Source organism: Balaenoptera acutorostrata, chromosome 1, assembly GCF_949987535.1.
Source record: "Balaenoptera acutorostrata chromosome 1, mBalAcu1.1, whole genome shotgun sequence".
NCBI lineage: Eukaryota > Metazoa > Chordata > Mammalia > Artiodactyla > Balaenopteridae > Balaenoptera > Balaenoptera acutorostrata.
In genome coordinates, this window is record NC_080064.1 from 68,129,163 (window position 1) to 68,156,582 (window position 27,420).

Here is a 27,420-nt window from a genome sequence, read left to right on the forward strand (position 1 = left end):
GTATTCCGTGGATTGTCTTACATTTTTGTTTATTCTGATCTTCTAGCCAGTGTCCAGGCTGTAAATAAGGCTCCTGGGGATACTCTTGAACTGAGGGACAAGGGCATCTTTCCTGCACCACCTCTGAATTAGGGCCTCTGCAAGGCCAAGGGTGAGGGGAGATCCAGAGAAGAGGAAGGGGTGGTCAGGGGCCCTTGAGAGGCTCCCTGCTTATTGGAGATTGGCAGTTGTGTAAACACGCCATTAAAACACAAGAGGGCAAAACCTTAAAAAAAAAGAAAAACACACACACACACAAGGGAGATGAGTGCTAACTGCTGCCAGTCAGCAATGTTGATTGAGGTTCAGGCTTCAAGGTGGCAGCACCCCACCAGATTATCTCACACTTGAACTTGCCCATGAACTTAAGGTCCAAGAGTCCTGGCAGGTCTCTGGGACAGTCAGGAAAGGTCACGAACTTGCTTGGAAGTGCTGGGGGAAATATCCTTTTCAATGTTTTTTTAAATTGCTCTCAGTGGTAGTAGAACATTCTTTGAAACCCCCAAATGGCCAAGTGTGATAAATAAGGTGTAGGGTAAAGATAAGCATCTTTTTTGTCAACTACTGTGTGCAAACAACAACAAAATTATGATCTTTGTTCTCCTTTGGGAACTTTTTAAACTGGGTCTGAAGGCAAATATCTGAACTTAGGCCTATGGGGTCCGAACTGTTTGGAGCAGTGACAGCACTGTGGCACTCATGTAGCCCCTCCCAAGGTGACATCTTTAAAGCACATCACTTACGCTGTCTGGAGTCAAAAAAGATGGATGTTCACCTTGGTCATAGATTAGTGTGACCCTGGGCATGTCACTCAACTTCAGATTCCTCCTCTGTAAAATAGAGAGAATAATGTAGCTGCCAAATCCTATTTAGAGGGTTTTGTGAGCATCAAATGATGTAACACATATAAATGTGTTTCCTAAGCTATAAAATATTATCTACTTTAGGGTCACCCATTTTTCAATCACATTTCATTCAAGCCCATAAATTCTTGCTCCGTCATGCCTTTCTCCTTTGCTTATAACCCAGGATGGGTGAGTTCAGGACTTTAGATGGCCAGCCAGTCTATCCCTGGCCTTTGGGTAAATATGAATTCAAATCATCCATACGCTCTTCCTAAAGTAAAGCAAAACTTCCTTCCCCACTGTGGGTCCCATTCAGACAGGTTTTAGAAAGTGTCAGATAAGAGACTTAACTAGAACTTAGGAGTAAGAGTCATCAGCGTGATGACTGGATAGTTTCAACCAATGCTAAAATTCATGACTCACTTCCAAAAATATACAAGTGCCTCCTTTCATTAATGAACCGGCGACCTTCAAGTGAGATGCTTACGACGACAGTCTTTTGCATTCTGCTGGAAGGAGTTTGCAAAGATCAAGCGTGATCTTGATTTGTCCCTGGGTACAGCAATTTAGAAGATTCTAATATCAATTTGGCTTGTGTGCAAGAGAACACATCCAGCCCTCCAAAACAAGCACTGCTTTAAACCTGACCAGAACAACAAAGATGCTACAAACACGGAATGAGCCGCTGTTGATTCATTTATGCCCTGAAGGGACTCAATCATTTGTACAGCCCCCTCCAAATTACAGGCAAGCAATTCATTTGAAATGTGGCAAAGACAAATACAGATGTACGATTTTCCCCAGAGATTCAGAGTAATAAGCCTGGCTGAGAGCACAGTGAGTGTTTTTTGTGTACCTGTCAGGCCTGCGACTCTGTTTGAAGCCCATTCAGGCCTACGGATGGTTTTCCAGCCCATAGACGCATCACCAGCCCTTCTGTATCACAGAGACTGATGTGTCTGATGCTTGAGACCATCTGTGGCTGAAAAAAATCCAGTTCAGTTAGTTAGGCTGATGTGTTTGCATACTGTAGCTGCTTGCTCTGAGAGGCAGGTCCTTTGAGGATCTGCTTGGCTACCATACACAACACCACTAAAGACCAAGTGCAAACTCATGTCCACAGCTTAGGGTTAAATCTGTATGTGCTTTCTCTATTACCACCCTATCTTCTGTTCCCAAGCCTAGTTTTCCCCCCATCGAATTAATGATCTGTGCCTTCAGTATCCAACATAGTGTGTTAAGGAAGGGAAGGTTGTCACTGTGTGTGTGTGTGTGAGAGAGAGAGAGAGAGAGAGAGAGAGAAGGAATATGAAGGAGGAGTTGGGGTTTCTAACCACCAGCTCCCACCTCATTTGCGAACCCCTGGTTTTAGTCACTTTGAGGCACAGGCCTGTATTTAGAGCCTGGCTTTATAAGTCCAAGACAAGTCATTTAACTATACATAGTTCAATTTCCTCTTCTATAAAGTATAGGTGGAAAATAGCTACCTCCAGCCATTAAAAAAAAAGAAAGAAAGAAAGAAAAGAAATCTTGTCATTTGCAACAACATAGATGGATTTAGAGGGTATTTTGCTAGGTGAGATGAGTCAGACAGAGAAAGACAAATACCTCATGATCTATTTATATGTGGAATCTAAAAAACCAAACAAACAAACCAAAACAAAAACAGATTCATAGATACAGAGAACAAACAGGTGGTTGCCAGAAGGGAGGGGGTGGGGAGTGGGCAAAAAAGTGAAGAGGATTAAGATGTACAAACCTCCAATTATATAATAAATAAGTCACAGGGATATAATATACAGCATAGGGAATATGGTCAGTAATATCATAATAACTTTGTATGAGGACAGATGGTAACTAGACTCATCATGGTGATCATTTCATAATGTATGCGAGTGTTAAAGCATTATGTAGTACACCTGAAACGAACATAATATTGTATGTCAACTATATTTCAGTTAAAAAAAGAAAAAATTGCTACCTCAGTGCTTGTTGGGAGGATTGGCTGAAATCCTTGAAATGTGACTTATATATGTATAAGCCTGCATATGATGTTCAATAAATTGTTTTTTTTTTTTCAAAATTATGTATATTTTTTCTGATTATAGAAGTAGGAATTATATAGATATGAGACAATACAGGAAAATGTAAAACAAAGACTAACTAACCACCCAGAGATAACAGTCTGATGTCTGTTCTTCCGGTCTTGGTTCTACCTATTTTCATGCAGTTAAAATCATACAGGATACATAACTATCTGAATAATAGCTGTTATTTTTTGAGCACTTAAAATGTGCCCAGAACTGAACTAGATGCTTTACCCATGTCATTGTATTAATCTTTACAATCCTATTCAGGATTGTATTAATTGTATTAATCTTTACAATCCTATTCAGTAGGTATTATTATCCCCACTTTATAGATTATTCTCATCTCAAGGAGGGTGTGTGCTTAGCCTGACTCCCTGGTGTGAAATCGAAACACTTTCCTGTGTTGACCCAACATTTCAGCAGCCAAGCTAAACACATGTTAACAGAAGTGAAATGCACGGGTTTGCTCTTGCCTTTTCCTCCCAGAAGCCTCTTAGCTGAAATTCTGCCCTTAGCCTGACTATGCAGATGAGTTTCCGGGATGCGTGGATGATGAGTGTATCCCTCTGCCTGACAGCTCTGAACTGTCTCATAACACTGTTCATCTACAGAATCAGTGATTCTGTTTATAAGTGTATTCTAATCTTCGGCATGAACTCTTAGCAAAAAAAAAAAAAAAAAAGGTTATGAGTCTGGCCAAGGAACTTTCTAGTTGGTGTGTCCTAGTGGTTTGGAATTGTGGCAAGCCTTGGGACCACCTCGGGATTTTCCACTTGAGATTTTCCACTCTCTTCTTTTTTTTTTTTTTAAGAAGAGTAAGGAAATTTTAAATTTATTTATTTATTTATAGCTGTGTTGGGTCTTCGTTTCTGTGCGAGGGCTTTCTCTAGTTGCGGCGAGCGGGGGCCACTATTCATCGCGGTGCGGGGGCCTCTCACTATCGCGGCCTCTCTTGTTGCCGAGCACAGGCTCCAGACGCGCAGGCTCCGTAGTTGTGGCTCACGGGCCCAGTTGCTCCGTGGCATGTGGGATCTTCCCAGACCAGGGCTCGAACCCGTGTCCCATGCATTGGCGGGCGGATTCTCAACCACTGCGCCACCAGGGAAGCCCCTCCACTCTCTTCTTCCAACTTCCGGTTCATTGCAGAACTTTTGAGCTATGTAATGGCAGCACCAGGGCAGACGTTACGGTGGCGATGGGGTGGTATTATTATTATTAGGGTTGCGTGTTCAGCAATGCTGGAATGACCCCATCACCCCTCCTCTACTGAGGTTCCCCAAGGGGATAAAGCTCAGGAGTGAGAGCAAATGGGAAATCGGCCTGTGGCTCTGTTGTTAGCCGGGCCTTACCTCCCAGTGCAGTGAGGCTGGTAGATGCACTGAAGTGCACAACTTAGGCTAAAAGCACGGGTGGGGCCTCTGACTCTTTCTAAATTCAAATCTGACCAACAGGGGCTTTTACAAAGTGCAAAGGGATGAAAATGAATATTGCCAGGCCCACATTAAATAACATTAGCTCACATTTATGCAGTGCTTGAAATGGGCCATGTATTTACTCATTGAATCCTCGGCAGCCGTCCTATGAGGCAGAAACTCTTGTCATCCTCATTTAAAATGAGGAAACTGAGGCACCCAGAGAGAACAAGAAAGCTGGTACCCTGAACCGTAGAGAGTTCCTGAATGGCAGGACCCTGCCCACTGGTAATATGGCCTAACCCGTGTCCTGACTTAATCAGAAGAAAACTAAAGTGGGGGGCAGAGGAGAGCAGGGTAGACGCCTCCTCCTGCTCTACCTGCTGGAATTCTCCAGGCAAAGCCATCATCACAAGTCAGCTGACATCCTCATCCTGGCGGGCTGCTCTCAGCTGGAGTGAGTGCTGATCCCAGCTAGATCCCCAGAGGCAGCAAAAACAAGTTTCCGCAAAATAAAATTAAATCGCCTCTGACACCGTCCACTTCTTTTCCTACTACCCCACCCTCCTCTCCTGGCTCCACTTGGCCCACCAGGCCTCTGGCCTGAGTCCCATTCTGAAGGCTCTGGCGCCCTCCACTAGGGTGAAGTCACCAGGCTTTGGAGTTACACGCAGCTGGCTCAGGACTGCCACTAACTAGTGCTCAGTGATTTGGGGCAAGTTAACCTCTGTGGGCCTCCATTTCCTCCCCACAGGGGTTAGGGCGATGGCACAGTGCGCCAGCTGCTGAAATGTTCTTACTTATCTCAACGCCCTCCCAAGAGCACTTGTGCTCTAATAAGGGTCCCCTGAATACCCGAAGGCCATGAAGAGCCCAGTACTGCTGTGGCAGAATTCCAGGGAGCCAGCAGGGGAGTGCTGGGGACATGGAGTTGTCCCCAAGTCTCTGTGACTCATCCAGACAAGGACAGAGTTCTCTGTTCTCCCCTCCACGGGATGTTAGAGCAGGGGTCCCCAGCCCCCCCCCCCCCCCAGGGCGCAGACTGGTACGGGTCCTCGGCCTGTTAGGAACCGGGCCGCGCAGCAGGAGGTGAGTGGTGGGTGAGCGAGCGAAGCTTCCTCTGCCGCTCCCCATCGCCCCCCATGGCTCCCCATCGCCCCCCATGGCTCCCCATTGCTCGTATTACCGCCTGAACCATCCCCCCGCCTCCGCCCCATGGGTCCGTGGAAAAATTGTCTTCCACGAAAGCATCCCTGGTGCCAAAAAGGTTGGGGACCGCTGTGTTAAAGACTAACCATGGTCCAGGGAAAAAAGGCAGAGCTACTCCAAGGGACTTTCTAAAGGAATATATCAAAGCGTTTTGAAAAATGATTGAATGGTATTTCACTCAAACATTTCAAAAACTTTTAGGTGTTAAAAGCATCAGTGGAAGAAATGAGCTCTGAAGCCATGAAAGGACATGGAAGAAACTTAAATGCATATTGTTAAGTGAAAGAAGCCAGCCTGAAAAGGCTACACACTGGATGAGTTCAACAATATGATATTCTGGGAAAGGCAATTCTATAGAAACAGTTAAAAAATGAACAGTAGTTGCCAGGGTTAGGGAGGAGAGAGAGGGAGGAATGAATAGGAAGAGCACAGGAGATTTTTCAGAGTGGTGAAAGTATTACATATTATGCTATAATGGTGGATCATGACGTGATGCAATTGTCAAAACCCATAGAATGTACAACACAAAGGATGAACTTTAATGTCAACTATGGACTTCAGTTAATGCTTCAGTATTGTTTCATTAATTGTAACAGATGTACCACCCTAAAGACATAATAGGGGAAACCAGGGGAGGGGAATTATATGGTAACTTTCTGTACTATCTGCTCAATTTTCCCATAAACCTAAAACTCCTAAAACTTAAAATCTATTAATTAAAAAAAAAAAAGAATCAGTGGTACAGGCCACTTCCAAATGGAATGGCTGCTCGACAGCTTTTTATGTAGGAAGGGAGTGCTGACTCCAGGAGAAATAGGTTGGGTCAAACCCCAATCTTGGCAGGAGAGCAGCTTCTCAAGGTATTACTTTGTGAAGCATCACCTGGGGATCTTCTTAAAATGCAGAGTCAGCAGGTCGAGGATGGTGCCTGAGCATCTGCATTTCTAACAAGCTTCCAGATGAAGCCTGTGCTGCCGGTTCACAGCCCACACTTTGAGAATCAAGGTGGAAGCTCCCTCTCTGTCCTGCACTTATTTCGGTTCATTTACTGCCAGCTCCTGCTCAGACACACATTATCTCTGTACCTGAGTGAGTCCCTGAATTGTCATCCGTGTCCTCACAAGTGGCCTGAAAACCGCCACAGTAAGAAAAATCGCCTAAGTCTCCAAACACAACCCCAGCCGGAAACTGCTCCAGGAGCCAAACTCTGTAACTGAGCCCTAGGCTGCCTCCCAAGCTCGCCCTCTGCTGGTGGACAAGGGTCATTGTCTTCTAAACTTTCACCCAGCTTTCTTACTGCTCAAATGCTCTTTTTTTTTTCTTCCAATTAATAAAGACAGAAGAGTTAGATGACATGTTCCAGAGGTTTATTTCACTCTTCTAGATTTTGGAGAATTTTTCCACTCTGTTTCTTAAAGTACATCCTTCAGAGGGGGTAGATAAATCACTGAACAGCACTTACTGACAACTTTGGACTCTGCGTGTTGTCTTAAAGTCCTCCCCTACCCTGATTTTATTCCCATCCCTCCCAGGCGCTTTCCACAGTGGGGCGGTAAACTTTCGTTTACATTGCAAGATCAGAAGAGAGCAACAATTTCTTCTGATCCAGGATTGAGATTGGTAGTGGAGGCAAGGTTGGTATCGTCCAGAGAAAGACATCAGAAACAAAAGAACACTTTAAGGGAAGGATGGGGAGATGGGGAGAGACACACTACAGATCATACACTATCACCCATTCATGAAAACATTTCTTTGTTACCTACTATATACAAGACTTGGAATCAGGAGCTGAGCATTCCTAACGCCTACACACAAAGAAAGAGATCATAGCCCAATATGGGAATAAGCATAGTGGCTGATACTTACCAAGTGTTTCCATATGCCAAGCAATCTACTTACATTACCTTATTTAATTGTATTTAATCCTCACAGCAATTCTGTGATCATCCTCATTGAACAAATGAGAAAGTTGGGGGTGCAGAGAAGTTGAGTGACACTTTTAGTTAATGATGAAGTCAGGTAACTTAAAAAAACAATTTGTTATTCTCTCTAATAGGGTTTTGGGGGTTGATAGGCTCAGCTGGCTGGTTCTCACTTGAGGTCCTTTATTCAGTTGCAGTCAGATAGTTGGTAAGGCTGAGTAGACATGTCTGGAGCAGGGGCTGGGATGTCTACAACAGCCAAGGTCTGGTCAGGCATCTCTGTCCACATAGCCTCTCTGTGTGGCTAGCTTGGGCTTCCTCCCAGCCTAGCAGTCAGAGTCACTGGACATCTTAGATGGCAGTTGACCAGGCAGGAACTGCAAAACTTCTTATGATCTTGCTTCTAAAAGCATGTGGCTTTACAATAGCCAGGACATGGAAGCAACCTAAGTGTCCATCGACAGATGAAAGGATAAAGGAGATGTGGCACATATATACAATGGAATATTACTCAGCCATAAAAAGAAATGAAATTGAGTTATTTGTAGTGAGGTGGATGGACCTAGAGTCTGTCATACAGAGTGAAGTAAGTCAGAAAGAGAAAAACAAATACCGTATGCTAACACATATATATGGAATCTAAAAAAAAATGTTCTGAAGAACCTAGGGGCAAGACAGGAATAAGGATGCAGACGTAGAGAATGGATTTGAGGACACGGGGGGAAGGGGAGGCTGGGACAAAGTGAGAGAGTGTAATGGACATATATAACACTACCAAATATAAAATAGATAGCTAGTGGGAAGCAGCCACATAGCACAGGGAGATCAGCTCGGCGCTTTGTGACCACCTAGAGGGGTGGGATAGGGAGGGTGGGAGGGAGAGAGATGCAAGAGGGAAGAGATATGGGAACATATGTATATGTATAGCTGATTCACTCTTGTTATACAGCAGAAACTAACACACCATTGTAAAGCAATTATACTCCAATAAAAATGTTAAAAGTTATTAAATAAATAAATAACAAATAAAAGCATGTGGCATCATTTCCACCATGTTCTGTTGGTCAGTTACAGTTCAGCTCAGATTCAAAGAGGTAGAGGAATGGGCTCTATGTCTCAATGGGGGGAAGAGCTTAAAGTACATGGAGGTAATGAATCAATGAAGACCGTCTTGGAGACAAGTCACCACACCAGGATTTGACCCTCAGCAGCCTGACTCGAACCTTTTGTGCTCAACCATTGTGCTCTCCTGACCACCACGCAGTACAGACACAACCACATTGTGCTCCTGGAGGCTCATGTAAGGCACAGTGGTGGACAAAGAAGGAGGTGATTAGCTTGTCTCGGTAGGTCAGGCAGGGCTCCCAGCAGGAAACACCACATACACACACACACACACACACACACACACACACACCGCTCCCCTTAGTGTGGAGGACAGATTGTGGAAAGCCGCTGATGTGGAAATAAGGAGCCATGATGTCCTGTCCCAACTCTGCCACAATGTAGGTCTGGGACCCTGAGAGGAAGCAGAAGTAAAGAACTAGGGATCCCAGGTCTTCCCAGAACCTCGCTGAGTAGAATTTCTGAGCGTGTTGTGCCCCCTCCCTATCCCCAGATTGGAGACCCTCGCTTGGTGATCTGTATGGACTGCTCGGCAGACACCATGACCAACCGCCTTCTCCAGAGGAGTGGGAGCGGCCCGCGCACGGACGACAGAACCGCTCTCACCAAGCGCCTTGAGACCTACTACCGGGCCTCCATCCCCATGGTCGCCTACTATGAGACGAAAACACAGCTGCATAAGGTGAGTCACCTCACAGCCCCCCAAAATGAACCAGCCGCCTAATTTTTTTTCAAAAAAAGAGAAAAAAATAGGAAATTTCGGTTAGGGGATCTTGGAATTAGAACTGCATACAGCTGCACAATTTGGGCCAAAATATGGGTCCCTTACTCTTTTCACTTTTGTATGTCATCATACGGACCATGAAAACCTGGCCATACAATGTTTATAGATGCCATTATGGTTGCTGGAAACGGTCCTATTTCCAAGAAAGAGGGAGAGAGGGAAGGAGGGAGGGAGGCGGGGAGGGAGGGGGAGAAGGGAGGGAGAAAGGGAGGGGGGAGGGAGGGAGGGAGGGAAGGGGAGAGGGAGGGAGGGATGGGGGGAGGAAGGGAGAGAGGAAGGGTGGGAGGCATGGATGAGGCATAAGTTCTGCCTCCCAGACCTCAGCTTCACAGGAGGATCCAGAAGGTCTCGTCTAGATCTAAAATTCAACAACTTTGCATTTCTAGATTTTTGCCTAGTTCATAATTGGCCCTTGGCTGCCTCAGTTTCTTGCAATGACTAGTGTTATTGGGAGAAGCAACATATGGGGCCAGGAGAGCAGATGAGGTGAAACAATGAGGAAATGGGTGGTGTCAACTCAATGATCACGAGCGCTAATCCATGCTGAGTCCCTGTTAAGTTCACAAATTTGGGAAAACTACCCAATCCCCATTCATTCACTCATTTAATAACTGTGTATCAAGCACCTCCTATGGACCATCCACTGCCCTGGTGGTTTGGATGCAGGTGATAAGATGCGGTTCTTGCCTGCTAGAGCCTAGGGTTTAGTAGGGGAGAGAGACACACCTGGGATCAAAGTATGTGGTCAAAGCGAGCACAGAGTGAGTTCCAAGGGCCCTTTAAGCTGGTCTGAGGGGAGGCAGAAGGCGTTGAGGAAGGTCACCAGAGGAGAACTAAGCTGAGCCGGAGGTGCGGGTGCCGTAAGGGGAGCAGAGCCCCTCACACAGAAGGAGCTCGGCTGTGACCTACAGTGACAAGGAAGCGAGGGACAAGAGGTGGAGGTGGAGAGGCAAGCAAGGACCAGATCGAGATGAACCTATCATAGGAGCAAATAATTATCCTGAGGATGATGACGGGAACGACCAAAGGGGACAGACATAGTCAGGGTTTCTGTTTAGCAAGCTCCCTCCATCAGGCTTGTGGAGAATGGGTCCCAAGAATGTCAGGCCAGGAGACCGCTGGGAGGCTGGGGAGTATCCAGGAACCAAACCCCGAGGACCCAACACAGAGGAGAGAGAGTGAACAGCTACTCTCTGCTTTTCCCAGGAAGTTAAAAGGAGACATCAGTCAATCAATAACAAACTTGTCTCGGAGACAGCTACACGATCCATTCCTTGGGGAAAACCACTGATAATGAATTCTTATCTTCTGAGCCTGTTAATGGTCCATTTTCCAGACTCCTACGAACTTAGCCCTGTGTCGAATCTGAAAGGTGCTCCATGATTTAACTCAGAGATGTCATGTGTGTGACATGACAGCTGTCATCCCCGCCTTCTGCACCCACAGCAGACACTGCTAAGCCATCGTGGCGCTTTCCTCAAGACCCAGACGTGGCCTCGTGATGCTGTTAGCACAGCTCACCAGGCAGCTCCTTCCAATTGCTAGGACTTGAGCAAGACGAATCCTATTTGCTGTACTTCATGTAACCTCTGGTTGCTACGTAAAACAAAGATCTAGATCTTTAGAAACAAGCAAACAAAAAGTGCACTATGTAAGAGCAGGGTCTTAAGAATTCAGGTGGCAGAGGCCTTTCCAGGATTGGTGATTTCCACCCTTCGTGCCGCCTAGAACACACGTGGAAATTACCTTCCACTTTCAAGATTTGCAGAGGTGAGAAAAGTCCCTAAGTAATTCAGAGTCAGAAAAGCCCTTTTACCTCTCTCCTGTATTATTCCAACCTAAATTCTACACACTCAAAAATGATTGGCACGTGCATGCGGGGCTAACCGAGTTCTCAGATAAAGCTGATTTCTGGGCTCCTCCTTAGAAATTTAATATCTAAGTTAATGGGAAAGGGAGTTTCCCGTCCCATGCGGCTCATCTCTGCAGCGCCCCCCCAACCGCATTTTGGAGATGCTGGCTGTTGAGTCTGTGGTGAGGTAACATGTATGATCCACTTGGCAAATATTTAAAACCACTCCAGCCCTGACTCCGGAACAGCGTGGGCTCCAGCCCTCAGGACTCCCAGAGGGTCTCTCTGAAGAAGCTGCTTTGTCCCTGCCTCTGCCCGGGGCTGTCCTCACCCACGCAGCTGCAGAGATGAACAGCCTTCCTCCCCCACCTGGAGTAGAGACAACACAGGGCGGCCTAGTGCTAGCCCAGGGGCCCAGGGAGGTGACAATGTTTTGCAGGTGCCCCATGGGGCTCGCCAGCAGCTCAGGCCACAGAGGGGGACTGGAGGAGAGGCGAGAGAGCAGGCCGGCTTGGTTTCCACTACAGGTGAAAGTCTCTGTCCCTTTGTGTCCTCTGGCCTTCTGGGCTCCTGCCTGGTCTCCGAGCATCAGCTTAATTGCCTGTGATTTGAAGCGACAGCCTGTGTCTTGTTCCCACAATGCTCTTCGGATTCTTAGTACCCCTTCCCTGTCTCATTGGTTGTTGAGCCCAAGGCAGGACTGCTCACTCTCCAGGTGGGCTCCTGGATCATTTAAGGAGTTTTCTTAAACTAGGTGGGGGTGGTGAATGCACTTCAAGATGCAAGTGAGATGAATCAGTAGCTCAGTGAGATTTCTTTAGGAATTAGAGCTGCCCAGTGGTCCAGCCCAGAAACAGGGGACCCTCCAAAAGCACTTCCCTCAGACCTCATTGTTGCCCAGTTATGCTTACACTCGATCCATCCTCTGACACCTTTACTGCCTAATGATAATCAGCCCTTTTGGCCACCAACTAGCTGGAAAAGTGCAATGAAATTTCGAACAAAAGTAATGAAAAAGCAAAGCAGAACTTATATAGTCACTGCCTTATTCTTTGTCTTTGTTATGCCATCATCATACAATAAAGTTAGAACTTCTTGTATCATAAACCAAGGGATAGAAGCATATGTGAATCGAATGGATCCCCTGACCTTCCGTTTTCCTCTCTTACAACGCCAGCTTTGCGCTGCATCTAAGAAAGAATTAGAACTTTCGTCCACGTCACTCCATTCCTCCTTGCACTCAGGGCAGACATCATTAGTCAGCTGTGGTACTACCTTCCTACCCAGTCTGGACGCTGCCTCAGAAACTTTCTCAACACAGCAATACAGGTAGTCACACACAACTCACTAGAGTTGATCTGTAAGAGAAAGCTTTTTTCACCTTGAGGGAGAGTATTTATTATTGAAGAAATAATTGAAATGTAGCATTTTGAAGTGAACAACATAATAATTGTCCAAAGGTTGCCCAGTAGAGAGAATACTGGCCTGGGTATAAGAAAACCCAAGCCACAGTGGTGAAAATGAGCTTTGGGAACTTGGTGAGTCATTTCACAGCTAAACCTCTCAGCAGAATAAAATGGATGGACAGAATGGGATCTCCTGGAATACCCTAGGTCTGTCACTCCATGCTTCTCAGGGAAAAAAAAACAAAACAAAACACACATATATTTGTAATCATAAAAGTAACACATACTTGTTTTAGAAAATATAGAAAACTAGGTAGTCCCATCACTCAGAGGCAAACATTCTGGATTATTTCCTTCAAATATTTTGGCTATGAATTTTTAAAGCATAATGGTGACCACAGGTACATTCATGAGGTTGTAGGTAACAGGCACCAACCCTAGCTGGCCTAACCTGAAACACGGAGCTTACTTGTAACGTTATGTGAACCAAGGCTGAAACGCAGCAGGTCCCGGAAGCCCGTGGGACCAGGCTTCCCTATGCTCCTCACACCTGTCTTTCCCTCCTTCTCTCTCTCATCTTGATTTTTCTCCTTCTCTGGCCCAGAAGCTAGAATATGGCAAACGTGCAGCTTCCATGTTCATGTTACCACAACAGCTCCAAATTCCAGAGAGAAATATTCTGATTGGCCTTGTTTTGCTCCAGTCCCTGGTCCTATCAGCTATGGCCAGGCAGGCGGGGTCACGTGGAGCTCTTTCCACTTGTGGCTGTTTTATTGAGTGCGTAGCACGTGTCAGATTCTTGGCGCTGGAGACACAGCAATAAACAAGACAAAGCCGCTCACTGAAAAGAGAAGAGCAGTCGACAAGAAAATAAAATCATTGCTAATAGGATTAGCTCTATGAATAAGACAAAACAGAGTGACTTGTTAGGGGTGGGGACTTTAGACAGGTGTTTGGAAAGTCTCTAAGGAGGTAGCATTTGAATTAAGACCTGACTAATAAAAACATGGTTGCATGGTTGCCTGGGACTCTTCCCTGAAAACTGAGGGGAGAACAAGGAATTTCCAGAAGAGAAGATCTTGTGAACCGGGAGAAATTCCAGAACTAGCTTCCTCAACTGGCAAGTACAGAAGTGTATAAATTGATATTTAAAACCTCTCCTTTTGCTAAGGATAAAAGTAACAACTACTTTTTTAAAAGAAACTAGAAAATTTAAGAGCATAAAGATAAAAATTATCCAGAATTCTTCAACCCAAAGATAACCATTAATGACCATTTTGATATATTTTCTTACATTTGAATTTCTTTTTTTTTTTTTAATAAATTTATTTATTTTATTTATTTATTTTTGGCTGCTTTGGTTCTTCGTTGCTGTGCAAGCTGTGTGTGGCTTTCTTTAGTTGCGGCGAGCAGGGGCTACTCTTCGTTGCGGTGCACGGGCTTCTCATGGCGGTGGCTTCTCTTGTTGCAGAGCACGGGCTCTAGGCACGCGGGCTTCAGTAGTTGTGGCACACGGGCTCATAGCTGTGGTTTGTGGGCTCTAGAGCATAGGCTCAGTAGTTGTGGTGCACAGGCTTAGTTGCTCCATGGCACGTGGGATCTTCCCTGAGCAGGGCTCGAGCCCGTGTCCCCTGCATTGGCAGGTGGATTCTTAGCCACTGCACCACCAGGGAGGCCCTCTTGATTTTTTAATATACTTTTTGCTCATGGCATCATAAGCCCAGAAATACCCCCAGGCCATAGAGGAAGCGGTCCTGGTAACAGATGATATCCATCCCTGGGTTATTTATTAGTCTTAATCAATTTAAAACATAAAAAGAGAGGCCAATGACTCATTAAACATTCATTCAACAGATGCAGAAAATCCAGTTCCTTGGCAACTTGGCTTTTGTAAAGGAGAAAATAAGTTACTCGTTCAACAGTTCTTCTGCTGCAGTGTCCCAGCTTCATAAATAGCTTAGCCATTTTTAGTACGTCCCAAAATACAGCTGTACCCATTTATTGTTCTGGGTAGTCATCCAACCTGGCAGGAGACTTCCTGTGAACTGAGGGATAAAGAATGAGAAATGTAGTTGTGCAACTTCCATGAAAGGAGTGGAAGCAGAAGGCAGCATCGAATCAAATTTTAGCCCTTGGATGCAAAATCTACTTGATAGCCCTTAGTCAAGTGCATTCCTAAGATAGGAATCTAGCACAAGGCAAGGAAAAACCCAGATTACTTTTATACCTTGAATCCTCTGTACTCAAATTCTTCATTTTGATTCTTCTCTTTCAATTAGCTAAAATAACTCTTGAACTAATTTTTAGTTCAATCTCTCTACGAATACCTGAGAATGTCACTATGGTGGTTTGTTACACAAATAACTGTTCCACAGTATATAAAATTTAGGTCACAATATTTCTCTATGGCAAGTCAGTAAACGTTGCCCCATTGTTTTGAAGCATTTAGTGTGCTGGAAGAAAGGCAAAAACAAATTTGGAAGTAAACTTTCTTCAACTAGTATCTTTAAAGAAAAAATGTTCATGTTTTTCCGTGTAATTTAAAACTGGAGTCCAGATATAGGTCTGCTTTTCAATGATTTTCAATGGCATGACAGTTTTTTTTAACTCAAGAACGTTTGCTATATTTTTTATGTACCACTGTTCCTTGTTTTTCTCAGGAACACATAACTCTCTTCCTTCTACTCCAGTGCCATCCAATGGAAATTAAATGTGAGCCATAGGTGTAATTTTAAATTTTCTAGTAGCCGCAATATAACGTTAGTTTCAGGTGTACAACATAGTAATTTGAAATTCAAATACATTACAAAATGATCACCATAATGAATCTAGTAACCATCTGTCCCCTTCCCAAGTTACTACAGTATTGTTGACCATATTCCTTAGGCTGTATACCACATCCCCATGACTTATCTATTTTATAACTGGAAGTGTGTACCTCTTAATCTCCTTCACCAATTTGGTCCAACCTCCTGAACCCCCCTTCCCCTCCCTTCTGACAACCACCCATTTTCTCTCTGTGTCTATGAGTCTGTTTTTATGTTTTGTTTGTTTGTTTTGTTTCTTAGATTCCACATATAAATGAGATCATGCGGTATTTGTCTTTCTCTGTCTTGACTTATTTCACTTAGCATAACATCCTCTAGATCTATCTATGTTGTCGCAGATGGCAAGAGTTCATTCTTTTTATGGCTGAGTAGTATTCCATTGTGTTTATGTACCACATCTTCTTTATCCATTCATCTACTGGTGGACGTTAAGGTTGCTTCCATATCTTGGCTATTGTGAATAATGATGCATATATGTTTTCAAATTAGTGTTTTTGTTTTCTTTGGGTAAATACCCAGAAGTGGAATTGTTGGATCATGCGGTAGTTTTGTTTTTAATTTTTTGAGGAACATCCATATTGTTTTCCACAGTGTGTGCAGCGATTTACATTCCCACCAACAGTGCACAGGGGTTCCCTTTTCTTCACACCCTTGTCAACACTTGTTATTTGTGGTCTTTTTGATGATAGGCATTCTGACAAAGGTGAGGTGATATCTCACTGTGGTTTTGATTTACATTTCCCTGATGATCAGTGACATTGAGCATCTTTTCATGTGTCTGTTGGCCAACTGTATGTCTTTTTTGGAAAAATGTCTATTCAGGGCCTAAGCAGAGGGTTTTTTTAACCCATTAATTTTCACTTCCCTTTCTCTCCTTGTTGCCCTGAGAAGAGTTCTTCAACATGTAGAAAAACTTTGGGATTTCCTGGCCTCTTCGATCAATGCCCCACCTCAGCTGAGTTTACTTCTCAGTTCTGAGTCTGAAGCTTCCCCTAATTCAATCTGGACCTGCCCTGGTTGAGTGCTACTAGCAACCTGGATTTGGAGAAAACTCTCCCTCCTGCCCGCTGGCCCAGGAGAAAGGAAGGTACATGAAGGAGAGAGTGACCTAGAGGAGCCCTGAGGTTCTGTCCTCCCGCTTGACAAATGAGGCATAAATCTTCCATCTGTCTCTGGGAGACTTAAGAAACCCATTCCTTACGAGTCTGTTTGAAATACTCTTCTCTCCACCCCGCTCCCTTCCTGATTGTCAGGCCTTCGCTAGATTGCCGCAAAGAGCTTTTGATTCGGTACAGTATTCTTTGCACCCCTGTGGTCCTGTTGAACTGAGTTGTGCTCACTGCAGCCTTGTCTCCTCCCAGGACAGCAGGCAGAAGAGAACGCCAGACTTTTGTTCTCTTCTGTACACATTCCTGATTGTCTTCCTCTGTGGTTGCTTTCATCACATGGCGGGTTTAGGTTTTGCTTTTACCCAGCTCAGCGCAGTCCCTTCACTGGACTCCACCCTAACTCAGAACCTCTGCAGTAGTCACTGCCACGGATTCGACCAGCAGAGAACTGGTGCTGTTCCATCTAAGGTCTTTGATATAGTCCACAGACATTTATGGGGCATCTCCAACTTCCAAATGCTGGGTGGTTAGTGCTGGGTATTCAGAGAGGAAAAGAGACAGATGAAACTCTGCACCCACAGCAAGGTTGTAAATGTTATCAATAATAATAGGATTTACAGAATGTTCCAGGTCTTTGGGAGCAAAAAAGCTTGGGTCTGGAAAGGTAGGCAACAGCTTCAGAAAGAAGCAGACATTTGAGCTGGGTCCTAAAGGATGAGCAGAAGTTCGAGCCAGATGGAAGGGAGGGGACCAGGGCTCTGACATGAGAAGGAGACCAGTAGTGCTAGCACAGGACGTAGTGTGCACAGATGGATTAAAGTGGGGGGCAGACTTGACTAAAAAGCAAGGTAGAGGCTTCATTCCTCCTTCATACAATAAATATTCTAGACCAGCATTGTCCAGCAGAGATATAATCTGGGCCAAATAGGTAATTTACAATTTCCTAGCAGTCGCATTAACCAAAAAAAAGTAAAAAGAAACAAGTGAGATTAATTTAACAATATATTTTATTTAACCTAATATAGCCTAAATGTTATCATTTTAACACATAATCAATATAAAAAAATCATTAATGAGATGGTTTTATATTTTTTTCAATCTATGTCTTCAAAATCTGGTATTTAAGCATATCTCAATTCAGATTCTAAATTTTCATCAGAAATACTAGAATGGTATTTGTATCTCATAAAATTTCCAATTGAAAAGGTAGATTTCACATACCCAACTTGTTCAAATATATTTTTTAATGTTCCAATAATTGAGTCAAATATTAGTTTTAAAAGTTAGATTCACTTTAATTATAGAATATCAAAAACTTAATTCCTCATTTATACTAGCCACATTTCAAGTGTTCAGTAGCCACCTGTGGCTAGTGTTTACTGTATCCTGGATAGTTCTAGCCTCTTCTAGAAAGTTTGAACTAAGTACTGCAAGTAATGAAGGGAACCACTAATTTCAAGCAGGGACATGGCTGATCAGATCTGTTTTAGAAAAGTCACTTTAAGAAAGGACAGGGCTTCCCTTGTGGCGCAGTGGTTGAGAATCTGCCTGCCAATGCAGGGGACACGGGTTCGAGCCCTGGTCCGGGAAGATCCCACATGCCGCGGAGCAACTAGGCCCGTGAGCCACAACTACTGAGCCTGCGCGCCTGGAGCCTGTGCTCCGCAACAAGAGAGGCCGCGATAGTGAGAGGCCCGCACACCGCGATGAAGAGTGGCCCCCGCTTGCCGCAACTAGAGAAAGCCCTCGCACAGAAACGGAGACCCAACACAGCCAAAAATAAATAAATTAATTAATTAATTTAAAAAAAAAAAAAGAAAGGACAGTTTTTTGTTTTTTTGTTTTTTCATGTCTTTGAGAAGATCTGTTAGTCAAATTTAAACTACAGACAGAATTGAGAGGAAGAGAAAGAAGGAAAGGGAGTAGCAGATAACATTTTAAATGGACAAACTGCTGGTACTTTGGGAAGTCCTGTGTATAGAACCATCATTAATGTGCAGATGATGAATCATCCTGGTATTTTTGCTAAAGCTTGTCCTTAAAGCTCTCTAAAGTAAAGGTGTACGTAGTCCTCCTTCTTTCTAAGGCCTTGAGAGTGAGGAGGAATGTGTGGCCTGACCAGATCTCTGAAATGGATGACTCCCCAGGGGCAGCCTTTTCCATGACCCTGACTTTGGAAAAGCGCATCTGATGATTGTCCAGAGACGTGCACAAGTGCTGCACGTGAAGGGCTTGGCCGTGGCTGGGCACCACGCTCTCCTCTGGCTGTGAGGGATCCCTGTGGTGTGGGGCTCTGTCTGGTTGAACAGAGGACAGGGTTAGAAGAGGAAAAAGGTGGCCAACAGCCACACAATCATCATAAAACACTCAATAGCAGCTTGGTTTTTTCCCAGGAGCCCCATGGCGCCAATACATGAAAAATGAAACTCAAGCAATGTTTTGAACAGTGTGGGAAAATTCAGGAAAAACACTCCATCTGGGCAGTGTTTGAACTGGCCAACTGTTTTTTTTTTTTAAAACATCTTTATTGGAGTATAATTGCTTTACAATGGTGTGTTAGTTTCTGCTTTATAACAAAGTGAATCAGCTATACATATACATATATTCCCATATCCCCTCCCTCTTGCGTCTCCCTCCCACCCTCCTTATCCCACCCCTCTAGGTGGTCACAAAGCACCGAGCTGATCTCCCTGTGCTATGCAGCTGCTTCCCACTAGCTATCTGTTTTACATTTGGTAGTGTATATATGTCCATGCCACTCTCTCACTTCGTCCCAGATTACCCTTCCCCCTCCCCATGTCCTCAAGTCCATTCTCTACGTCTGCGTCTTTATTCCTGTCCTGCTCCTAGGTTCTTCAGAACCTTCTTTTTTTTTTTTAGATTCCATATATATGTGTTAGCATACAGTATTTGTTTTTCTCTTTCTGACTTACTTCACTCTGTATGACAGTCTCTAGGTCCATCCACCTCACTACAAATAACTTGATGTTGTTTCCTTTCATGGCTGAGTAATATTCCATTGTACATTTGTGCCACATCTTCTTTATCCATTCATCTGTCGATGGACACTTAGGTTGCTTCCATGTCCTGGCTATTGTAAATAGAGCTGCAATGAACATTGTGGTACATGTTTCTTTTTGAATTATGGTTTTCTCAGGGTATATGCCCCAGCCAACTGTTTTACAGTTCATAAATTCATAGAACTAAAGAGTAGACAAAATGTGCAATTCCCAAGGTGGTGTAACTACTTTCCTAATTTGCAATCTGTTCTGCTGACGGCTGGGCAGAAATACTATCTCTGACTGCTCTACTTTTCCTTCCAGAAGTCAGGTGAAACCTCAGAAATTTCATCATATTTCCTGTTCACTTGCCTTTAGTTTTTTTATTAAAAAAATCTTTTGTATATTGATCAAGATATCACTTACTGCAGGATTTTATATCAAGTCTTAGACCGAAAGTGATAAATTCTTCAAGTCAGAAGCAAATCCACTCACCTGGTTTTCAGTTAAATTAAATATATTAAAACCTCATACATTCTGACTCTGCTGATTCAGAACTGGAGGTCCTTTGGGAAAAGATCATGAAGCTTACTTTTACTCTTCATGGGAAAAGAGGGTTGCTGTAAATTAATATTATCACATTGATTACGGGGTGAAAACTTACCATATGTGGGAGGACACCTTATTTTCGAGTTTGCACAATTGCTGAGGAAGTTCTCTTCACACTGTACAATTAGTATGCTAATTACACAGGATTCTTATCTGTTCATCAAGGGCTAAACACTAGCACCTTGTGAGCTCATTTAAATTTGCTAAAGTTGTAAGCACCAAGAATAGTTCTTGTAGCTTAGAAAGCACTTAGGAAGTTGGTTGTTTTCCATTTCCTATGAGTTCCACAGTTATATATGAAAATATAAAAGCCACTTGTTGTTCTCTTAAAATACTCCCCATGTGGGAATTAGATGAGATTCAGGAAATGATCAGGTCATCTCTGAAGAACTGAAGGAGAAATCTGGAGAGTAGACAGAGGGCTTTGATCCCACTCAGTTCAGTTGGGCTCTCTTTTGCTCCATAAAAATCCCATCTATACCTTCCCCCCCACCCCCAACACACACACACAGAGCTTCTATAAGAAAAAAGATGTTACCTCATTGCCTCTCAATTTTTGTTCTCAGAATTCTGCTTCTTGGGCCTAATGAGGGTCTCAGATTAACTTCATATATTTCCCACTCACCCAAGTCAAAGGCTGCTTTTTCCATCTAGAAAGTCTTATTATTTGATTCTGTCTTGAAATCTCCTCACGTCCTTGGGCTCCACAGAGGCACACACCACAGCACGTGACTCTGGATGGCAATGAGCAGCTTTCTTTTATTTAATTAAATAAATAAAGGCCTGGATTTAAGCCACAAAGCAAAATGAAGAGGGAGGTTTTGGATGGAAATAGAAGCGGGAGATGGCCCAGCTAAAGCTCGGGGGCATGACTCACTCCTTCAGCCCAGCTTGCAGCTTCCCCCAAACATCAGCCTTGGCCTGATTGACAAGATCCCGCTGCAAAGCCTTCTGCCTCCCAGTCTCAGATGTCGGAAAGTATCAAGTGTCGCCCTTCAGATGCTTGTGCTCATTAGCCCTTGTTTCTAAAACCAAGTTGCCCAGCTTTTACAAGAGAGAATCCATATCTTTCTATAAAGTCCAGATAGTGGGTCAGAAAACGGGCTCCAAGAGTATGTTTCTGCTCCTACAATAGCCTGTTTCTGGGAGGAAAGGGAAGAAGGAATGGGAAAATGAGGGTACTTTTTTCTTTTTTTGTTGAAATATAGTTGATTTACGATGTTGTGTTAGTTTCAGGTGTACAGCAAAGTGATTGTTATACATATATATTTATATTCATTTTTTTAGATTCTTTTCCATTATAGGTTATTACAAGATATTGAGTATAGTTCCCTGTGCTATACAGTAGGTCCTTGTTGGTTATCTACTTTATTTTTTTAAATTTTTTATTTATTTATTTATTGGCTGCTTTGGGTCTTAGTTGCGGCACACGGGATCTTTCATTGCAGCATGCAGGCTCTTCATTGCGGTGTGTGGGCTTCTCTCTAGTTGTGGCACATAGGCTCTCTAGTTGTGACACCTGGGCTCAGTAGTTGCAGCATGAGGGCTTAGTTGCCCCACAGCATGTGGGATCTTAGTTCCCCAACCAGGGATCGAACCGGGGTCCCCTGCATTGCAAGATGGATTCTTAACCACTGGACCACCAGTGAAGTCCCTGCTTATCTACTTTACATAAGGTAGTGTGTATATTTTAATCCCAAACTCCTAATTTATCCCTCCCCCATGCCTTTCCCCTTTGGTAGCCATAAATTTATTTTCTATGTCTATGAGTCTATTTCTATTTTGTAAATAAGTTCATTTGTGTCATTTTTTTTAGATTCCACATATAAGTGATATCATATGATATTTGTCTTTCTCTTTCTGACTTACTTCACTTAGTGTGATAATCTCTAGGTCCATCCATGTTGCTGCAAATGGCATTATTTCACTCTTCTTAATGGTTGAGTAATATCCCATTGTATATATGTACCACATCTTCTTTATCCATTCATCTGTCAATGGACACTTAGGTTGCTTCCATGTCTTGACTATTGTAAATAATGCTGCTGTGAACATTGGGGTGTATGTACCTTTTCGAATTATAGTTTTCTCCAAATATATGCCCAGGAGTGGGATCACTGGATATCTAGAGGATACTTTCCAGATACCTATCTAGGGCCAATCTCTGAGGAAACAAATGCTGAGTAATGGCCTTGTCCTCACAGAGCTGGCCATGCAGATATTTGGGATAGTGGTGGCTTATATCTGGCCAAGGAGTGAAAAGTTGAACATCACAATGAATTGCAACCAGCTGAAGATGTTGAAAGAGCCATTAGTTCATTACGATGATAAGCGGGGAGAGGTAACAATGGAAAGAAAGGTTGTTGTAATGAACAAATGTGTTTTCGTCAGAGTCTAGAAGAAATTCTCGATAACAGTAAACCAGATTATGTGAATGTGACACTAGCATTACACTGAACGAACAGGTTATCAGTCCAAAAAATGCAGAAAAATAGAGAGGATGTAATCAGTGTTGTTTTAAAAGAATTTTTTTGTACTAATAATTTATCAGTGTTAAAAGAGACATGATGATTATTAGACAGGCGATAAGAATGTGGGAAATATAGGCATGGGTTTCCTTTGGAAGGACGACAAATTTAGAAAAGCATATAAGGTTAAAAGTGTGGGGTAGTATTGGTTAGAGAAGAATGGGTTGGAGGAGGGAAACAAATCAGGGCTAGTTAGTAAAACAGGGGACATGTTAAGTCAGTTAAATGCAAGTAACTAGAGTTCAACAAGAAATTATGGAGAGGGGACTTCCCTGGTGGTCCAGTGGTTAAGAATCCACCTGCCAATGCAGGGAACTCAGGTTCGATCCCTGGTTGGGGAACTAAGATCCCACATGCCGCAGGGCAACTAAGCCCACACACCACAACTACTGAGCCTGCGCACCACAACTAGAGAGCCCGTGTGCCACAGCTACAGAGCCCATGTGCTCTGGAGCCAGAGCACCACAACTGGAGAACCCATGTGCCACGTATGCAACTACTACCCGTCGCAACTACAGAGCCTGTGCACTCTGGGGCCCATGGGCCACAACTAGAGAGAAGCCCGCGCACCTCATGGAAGAGCCTGTGTGCCACAATGAAAGATCCCGCGTGCCGCAACTAAGACCCGATGCAGCCAAAAATAATAAATAAATAAATAAATATTTTTTAAAAAAAATTATGGAGAACACATAAATAAAGAGGAAGCTGAAAAATACTGACCACCTTGTAAGGACCAGAGAGGTCCCAGAACTAGCTGGGGTTTGTCCAAATGAAGCAGAGGCTGTAACCAAGCTGAAAGTCCCACTACAGGCGTCCCTGGATTAGGTAATTATATTATAATGAGAATATTTACATGCACATGAAGTAGAAGGTGACTTGGGGTCAATCCATAGTCTAATTAGCTTCCTCTTCTGGAGAAGATCTGGAGTGAATTTTGGGAAGTGTTTCTGCCAAGGACAAAGCATTGGACACCAGGACAGATAACTTATAAGATGTACCCAAGGGTTGTAGTGAGTCTTTGTGCATCTAATGCATCTCCCACTGATATGATCACGGATCGTGTAAATAGTAAGCCTAGTGTTTGTGGATTTACCTCTTCTCACCCACCCTCTCTGAGAGGGGGCAGGAAATTGAGTTCACAGCCTCTTCCTCTCTTCCCTCCTCCTAGGATTTGAAAAGGCGAGGTCAGGTGACTGCTCAGCAGGGCAGTGGGCAGTGGCAGAGGACGGAGTGTGGATGAGCCTGAAAAACGTTATGCTAAGTGAAAGAAACCAGTCACAAAATGCTGCATATAGTGTGATTCCATTTATATAAAATGTCCAGAACGGGAAAATCTATGGAGATGCAAGATCATCCCAACTTATTCTTCTAGCCTCCTCCCCTTCTTCTCCCCACAACCAAGCTGTTTTTGCTGTATCCTCAAGGAATGATCCACTGTTCCCTGAAAAATCCAGGTGCTTTCAGACCTCTATCTGTTCTCTCCATAGGGAAGGCTCTCATTCTTCTTTATTATCTTCAAATACATCTCTATTCCTCTAGACCCAGCCTACCTGGCAACACCAAACTAAGCTGAACAATCCTACTAAATTGATGCCTACCAGTAGGGGCCTCACCCCCACGAAAATGTGAACTTAGATTTGGAATAGCATTGCATATCAGAGCTGGAACCAAACCTGGAAGTTATCAAGTCCTAGTTCAGTCTTTTCATATACTAGAGGGGGAAGCTGAGACCCCAGGAGGATCAGTGGCCAGTCCAGGTCCTGAAGTTCACCAAGGACAATACCAGGTATCATCTCTCCTAATACAGTGCTCTTTGCCGTATCCTTCAAACTTTCTTTCCTTTCAATTAAATATGTATCAAAAATTTTTAATGTTCCTGTGTTTGATTATGTCAACCTATTCCTTAAAAACCATTACCCGACTCCCCATTATTCTTATATAATAGTCTATTAGCCTCTTTATAGTCAACCTCTTCTTATTATTTCAGCTTCACTCCTTGCTACTCCCACTAATTTCAACCATCCAGCTATTTTGAACTGGTGGATATAATATACAAGGATGTAGTCAACAAGTACAAGGACTTTGGAGTCAGAAACCTGGGTTTGAACCAGGTGTCTGACACTTGCTTTGCTGTATGACCTTGGGAAATTTAATTCATCTTTCAGGACCTGAGTTTCATCATCTGTGAAATGGGGATAACAATACCTGTCTCCTAAGATCATTGTTAGAATTACCTGTTTGTTTAAAAGCACTAGTGCTAGGGAGGAGGGGAGGATGGAGCAGGGGTTGGAAGAAGGGAGCAAGTGAGAGGAGAGGGAATGAGAGAGGAGCAGAAAAGGGAGGGTGTGACAGAGGGAGGGAGCCCAGTAGGGAGTGAGGGAGTGAGCAAAGCAGGGATGGAGGGCTGGACGGGATTAAGAGAGGGCGGGATGGAGGGGAGAAAAGGAAGGGAGAAAGTAAAGCAAGGGTGGAAGTGAAAAAAAATAGCACTTATGCCTCATTAGTAGTAAAGTGTATTATTTTTAATGATGATGACGACGACAACTTTCCTCAGGAAGCTTCCTGCCCTCCCAAGATTGTGTTAAGTATCCCTTTATCCAGAGCTCCTGTGCTAAGATTGTGTTAAGTATCCCTTTATCCAGAGCTCCTGTGCTTACCTGACAATGGTGTGAATTCCTGTTGTTCCTCTCTACCCTTGAGCTGTGAGCTCCTTGAGAGCAGGACCGTTGGGTCCATTTCACCGTGGTTTCTCCAGCATGTAATATATTGTTGGCACCCAGAAGATGTTTGTTGGTTGAAAGGGAAAGGAAGAAGAGGTAAAGCAACAAGCAAGATGCTATGAGGGACAGAAAACAGCAAAGTCCCTGCCCCCCAGATGGAGAGCCGCCAGCCAGGGAGACAAACCAGCTGTGGGTTGCTCTTTAACCCTCCTGTAAGGATCAACTATGATACGTTTATGGGGAAGAGGGGGAGAAGCTGAAAAAATGTCTTTAGGTTTTATTTTTTCCTTGCTGTGAGATACAGCATACATACAGGAATGCATAAAAGTTATATGTAAAATTTGAAGAATTATCAAATGAACACCGTGTAATCACCATGCAGGTCAAGAAACAGCAGACAATCACAGAAGTTCTGCCACGTCTCTCCCTCCCAGTCAAATCTCCATTCTTCTCCCCAGGAAGTAACCACCATCCTGACTTTCATGATAATTATTTCCCTGGTTCACTATGGTTTTATCAACTGTGTATGGATCCCTAATCGATATAATTTAACTTTGCTCATTTTTAAACTTCATATAAATTGAATCATACTGAATGCATATTTTTTCAACTTGTTTCTTTCCTTCAACCTTGTGAGATTAATCCATGTTGTTGGATGTAGCTGTAGTTTGTTTGTTTTTTTCCATTACTATAGTATTCCATTATATGACTATGCCACAATTTATTTATCCATCTACTGCTGATGTACATTTGCAGTTTTTCCGGTTTGGGACTATTACAATGCTTCTACAAACATCGTTATTATCTATTTTCTAGGATATTTAAACGTGTACTTTTTTATTTGGCTGTGCTGGGTCTTAGTTGTGGCACACGGGATCTTTGTTGCAGCGTGCGAACTCTTAGTTGTGGCATGTGGGATCTAGTTCCCTGACCAGGGATTGAACCCGGGCCCCCTTGCATTGGGAGTGTGGAGTCTTACCCACTGGACCACCAGGGAAGTCCCTAAATGTGTACTTTTTTTTTTCTTTAGAGCATTCATTCTACCTCTGGAATCCCAGGGGTTGTGAAATCAAAACTCATTTGCACAAAGAAGGTAGACAGGAATTGAAGCAATCATCTAGAGTTTCTCAAAGTGTGGTCCGAGATGACCCACATCAAAATCATCTGTAGAACTTGTTAAATTCGCAGATTAGAAGGCCCAGCCCAAACTCACCAAATGAGAACCTCTGGAGATGAAGTATGAAAAAGCTGCGTTTTAGCAAGCTCACAACCCCGCCCCTTCCATGAGTCTCATTCGGATCACCAGGCCTCTACTTTCTATGGATGTTACATGTGCGGTGGGACAAATCTCAGTGGTTGGCACAATGTTAAGAAATTTTGAGAGGAGGGGGTGGTAGTGCCTTCACGCCCAGGAAATCAGCTCCCTCCTACTTCCTGTGTTGTAGGCTCCTTGCCCTGGCGTTATCAACAATCTCCAAGAGGGCTCTGCCTTTAGCACTTAGCACACCTGCAAGTTGAGGTCTCAACTTTTGCTTTCTTCTCCACACCCGTCCTTCTCATCCCCCAACCTCTGCCCTATTCCTGTCCTGCTCCAAACACTCCAGAACACTCAGAAGTCTCATTTTAACTAACTCAAAGCCTTTCCGTGACCTTTAACAATACTTTATCTACCTCAATAAGCACCTAGCTTTTGCTGTTGTTGTTAGACGGGCTGTAGGTTCACAGCAAAATTGAGCACAAAGTAGAGTTCTCATATTCCCCGTCCCAAAACACACACAACCTCTCCCACTATCAACATCCCACACGGAGTTCCCCGGTGGCCTAGCGGTTAGGATTCCGAGCTTTCACTGCAGGGGGCCTGGGTTCAATCCCTGCTCGGGGAACAAGAGATCCTGTAAGCCGCGGGGTGTGGCCAAACACCCCCCCCAAAACAAAAATATCCC

General features: G+C 43.8%; 1 protein-coding gene across 2 annotated transcripts in view; it reads left to right on the forward strand.

The window, feature by feature from the left end:
- The window catches only part of AK5 (adenylate kinase 5), a 251,823-nt gene that overhangs the window by 222,115 nt on the left and 2,288 nt on the right, over positions 1 to 27,420 (forward strand). Inside the window, exons 13-14 of one of the 2 annotated variants that reach the window (XM_057543927.1) lie at positions 9,136 to 9,324; positions 24,297 to 24,620. In XM_057543927.1, coding sequence (XP_057399910.1) covers positions 9,136 to 9,324; positions 24,297 to 24,386 — 279 coding nt within the window. In that variant the 3' untranslated portion in view covers positions 24,387 to 24,620. Of the gene's footprint in view, positions 1 to 9,135; positions 9,325 to 24,296; positions 24,621 to 27,420 lie in introns of those variants that run through there. The other variant, XM_007191756.3, reaches the window with a different exon arrangement.